This window comes from Apis dorsata, unplaced genomic scaffold (assembly GCF_000469605.1).
Source record: "Apis dorsata unplaced genomic scaffold, Apis dorsata 1.3 scaffold_137, whole genome shotgun sequence".
NCBI classification, from domain to species: domain Eukaryota; kingdom Metazoa; phylum Arthropoda; class Insecta; order Hymenoptera; family Apidae; genus Apis; species Apis dorsata.
Window position 1 is genome coordinate 823,152 of NW_006263429.1, and position 2,674 is coordinate 825,825.

Sequence of the window (2,674 nt, forward strand, 5' to 3'; positions counted from 1 at the left end):
TTGTATTTCTTTATGCTTTTTTTTTATTTCTTCAAAAAATATTATTTTATATATATATATATATATACTTTGTCTATTAACATATTTTTAACAATGAAATAATTTATATATTATATAATTAATTTATAAATATTGAATGAAAAGTTTATTTCACAAATTTTATAAATAAAATTTGTAACAGATTTTATTATAATTCATATATACGTCCACACTTAAATTTTTTTATTGTTCGTTCAGTAGGTCGTATAGAAAGATCTTTTCCAAAGAATTCTAATTTTACTTCCTTTAAATAAATATTCATGATAATAACATCTTTGGGTATTGCTGAAAATAAATATAAATTATTTGCATTTGTTATAAGGAAAAAAAATAATAGAAAAAATATAAATTACTCCGTATAATATTATCTGTTCCACAAATTTTGAAAGTATTTTTTGTATCTTGAATTATTATGCCTTTTAATCCAATTAAACTAGGACATTTTGATCCAACAATAGAAATTTGAGCACCATGAAAATCTACTTTAACTAATTGTTGATTAATATTTTCCCAATTTGGATCAATAGGATCTCTTGGAATGTTGGTAAAAAACTTAATACCAAGTACTTGTTGCATATAATTTAACCATAATTTATTTAATGGTAATAAATCTGTATATTTCATATCACTATTGTAACTAATTTTACGTAAACCAAGTTGCATTCGTTTTCTATTAGTTAATAATTTTCCTTTGCATTTCTTTTTCTTGTCCCATTTATTTCTATGTTTTGCAAGTATCAGTGACTATAAAATAATTATAATCATGTTTTATTTCATAATTAATAAATAAAATTCTCATAATTTATATAAATACTTATTTTAAATTGCATCGATATTAATTTTTTTGCATTCTTTATTTTTTTCTAAGAAATCTTACTTTTCTTAATTCATCTGCTATTGAACCCATATCAGAAGAAGGTAATGCATTTTGTAGGAAATTTATGATATGTTGTTCATTATTTTCATGTGTACTAATTTGTTTTATTATATTATTTGGTAATGTTAAACATATATTTTCTGTAAGATTAATAAAATAAATTAATTATGATAATATAAACATATATTAATTAATTTAATATTTTTATAATATTATATTTTAATATTTTTTTAAATACTTACGATTTTTTTCGGTCATTATTAATAACAAAAAGATAGAAATAAACTAATTGAAATTAATTTATTTTACTATATATTAAATTATAATAAAGTTATTAATTATAAATAATTTACAAAATATAATCACAAAATATTATTGTATTTCACTTGGAATTTTTTAAAGATGTAATTGTAAAGTTTCCATACATATTATATTTATTTGATATTGAATTAAAATATTAGTTACAAAATATTTTTTTAGGTTAAGTTACATTAAAATATATAGAATTGAAACAAGAGTCATAAATTGCAACTATACAATGATAATTTATTATATATGTGATAATATATTAATTTAATTATAATATATCACCGCATAGAATCTCATTAAAATCTTAAAATCTAAAAAAATTTAAAACAAAATTTGTAAAAATGAGATAATACATAATTTTATAATATATATATACATGTACGATTAACCAATTTGATTCATTAAATTGCTTGAAAAAGTTATAGGAAAATGAGAATTTATTTGTGAAATAATTTTATAAATAATATAAGAATTTTCTTTATAAACTACGAAAAAATTAAAAAATTGAAGAAAAATTTTTAGACATGAATGTAAGCGTACAATATCTTTTCTTCATAAAGTCATAAGTGGAACAATTTATCTACTTTCATCGTAAGTATATATTTATTCATTTATGTTTTAAAGTATTTCGTGTGCGTATTATGATTTCTAAATATAAATATTTTAAAATAGATTAATATAAAATTCAATTTTATTTTATGTATTATCTATTTTACATATATCATGTTTTTTAATTTTATTTATTTCATTATTTATTACATTTAAAGATGTAATTTGAAAAGTGATCAACAAGTAGATTTTATTTGCGTATAAATTTTGTAATACATCTTGGGTGTGTACAAATGAAATTAACTTCCTCAACATTAAATAAATGTATTAAGGTATGTGTTAATATAGGTCAATTTTATTCTTATTTTCATGAACTTATTTACGTTAATTTATTTAAAATAATACAAATGAAAAATATAATTAGATATATTTTGTTGATCCTAGAATTAAAAGTTAGAATAGAAACTCTGAATAAGAAAAACATCGAGGAAAAAACCAATAAAAACAACTAAAAAGTCAGTAGTATAATCTACTTATTAACTAACTACTTGAGTCGAAAGTCATCAGTCATCGACAATCGTGGCATGTATGAACGTTCGTGATTACTGTAAAAGTATAGTATCAAATTAATCATGTTGAACCATTTATTTGAAATCAATTGAAAGTAAAAAATGGTGTCATTAATAAAAAAGCAATTATTAAAACATTTATCGAGGTAATTATATGATTTATATGGTTAAATTATTAAATCAGTGTTTCATTATCTTTAGTTCAATACAGTTAAAAATTATCCTTAATAAGTTAAACATTATAAATCATTTTATTTATTTTATTAACTATTATTATTATTATTATTACTACTACTACTACTACTACTACTACTACTACTACTACTACTAC

At 19.0% G+C, this 2,674-nt stretch overlaps 2 protein-coding genes across 5 annotated transcripts in view; one reads left to right on the forward strand and one right to left on the reverse strand.

Moving 5' to 3' along the window:
• Positions 1-118: 118 nt before the first annotated feature.
• On the reverse strand, positions 119-1,189 carry LOC102678113 (ribonuclease P protein subunit p29). Its single transcript, XM_006613280.2, has 4 exons — positions 1,159-1,189; positions 917-1,056; positions 393-783; positions 119-324 (listed from the first exon to the last, which is right to left on the reverse strand). Exons 1-4 carry the CDS (start codon positions 1,172-1,174, stop codon positions 188-190), a joined length of 684 nt encoding a protein of 227 aa, XP_006613343.2. The 5' UTR covers positions 1,175-1,189; the 3' UTR covers positions 119-187.
• An 803-nt stretch (positions 1,190-1,992) lies between these two features.
• Positions 1,993-2,674, forward strand: part of LOC102677699 (UHRF1-binding protein 1) — a 10,949-nt gene continuing 10,267 nt past the window's right edge. For all 4 annotated transcript variants that reach the window (XM_006613276.2, XM_006613277.2, XM_006613278.2 and 1 more), the window contains exons 1-2: positions 1,993-2,106; positions 2,219-2,489. In XM_006613276.2, the coding sequence (XP_006613339.1) occupies positions 2,446-2,489 (44 nt within the window). In that variant the 5' untranslated portion in view covers positions 1,993-2,106; positions 2,219-2,445. The remainder of the gene's footprint in view (positions 2,107-2,218; positions 2,490-2,674) is intronic.

What these genes read in the sequence shown, in the direction of transcription:
- LOC102678113 (XM_006613280.2), bottom strand. An exon ending in TAGCAGATGAATTAAGAAAA is followed by an intron (nt 784 to 916) that starts GTAAGATTTCTT and finishes ATTATTTTATAG; the next exon opens with TCACTGATACTTGCAAAACA. An exon ending in AACAGATAATATTATACGGA is followed by an intron (nt 325 to 392) that starts GTAATTTATATT and finishes ATTTATTTTCAG; the next exon opens with CAATACCCAAAGATGTTATT.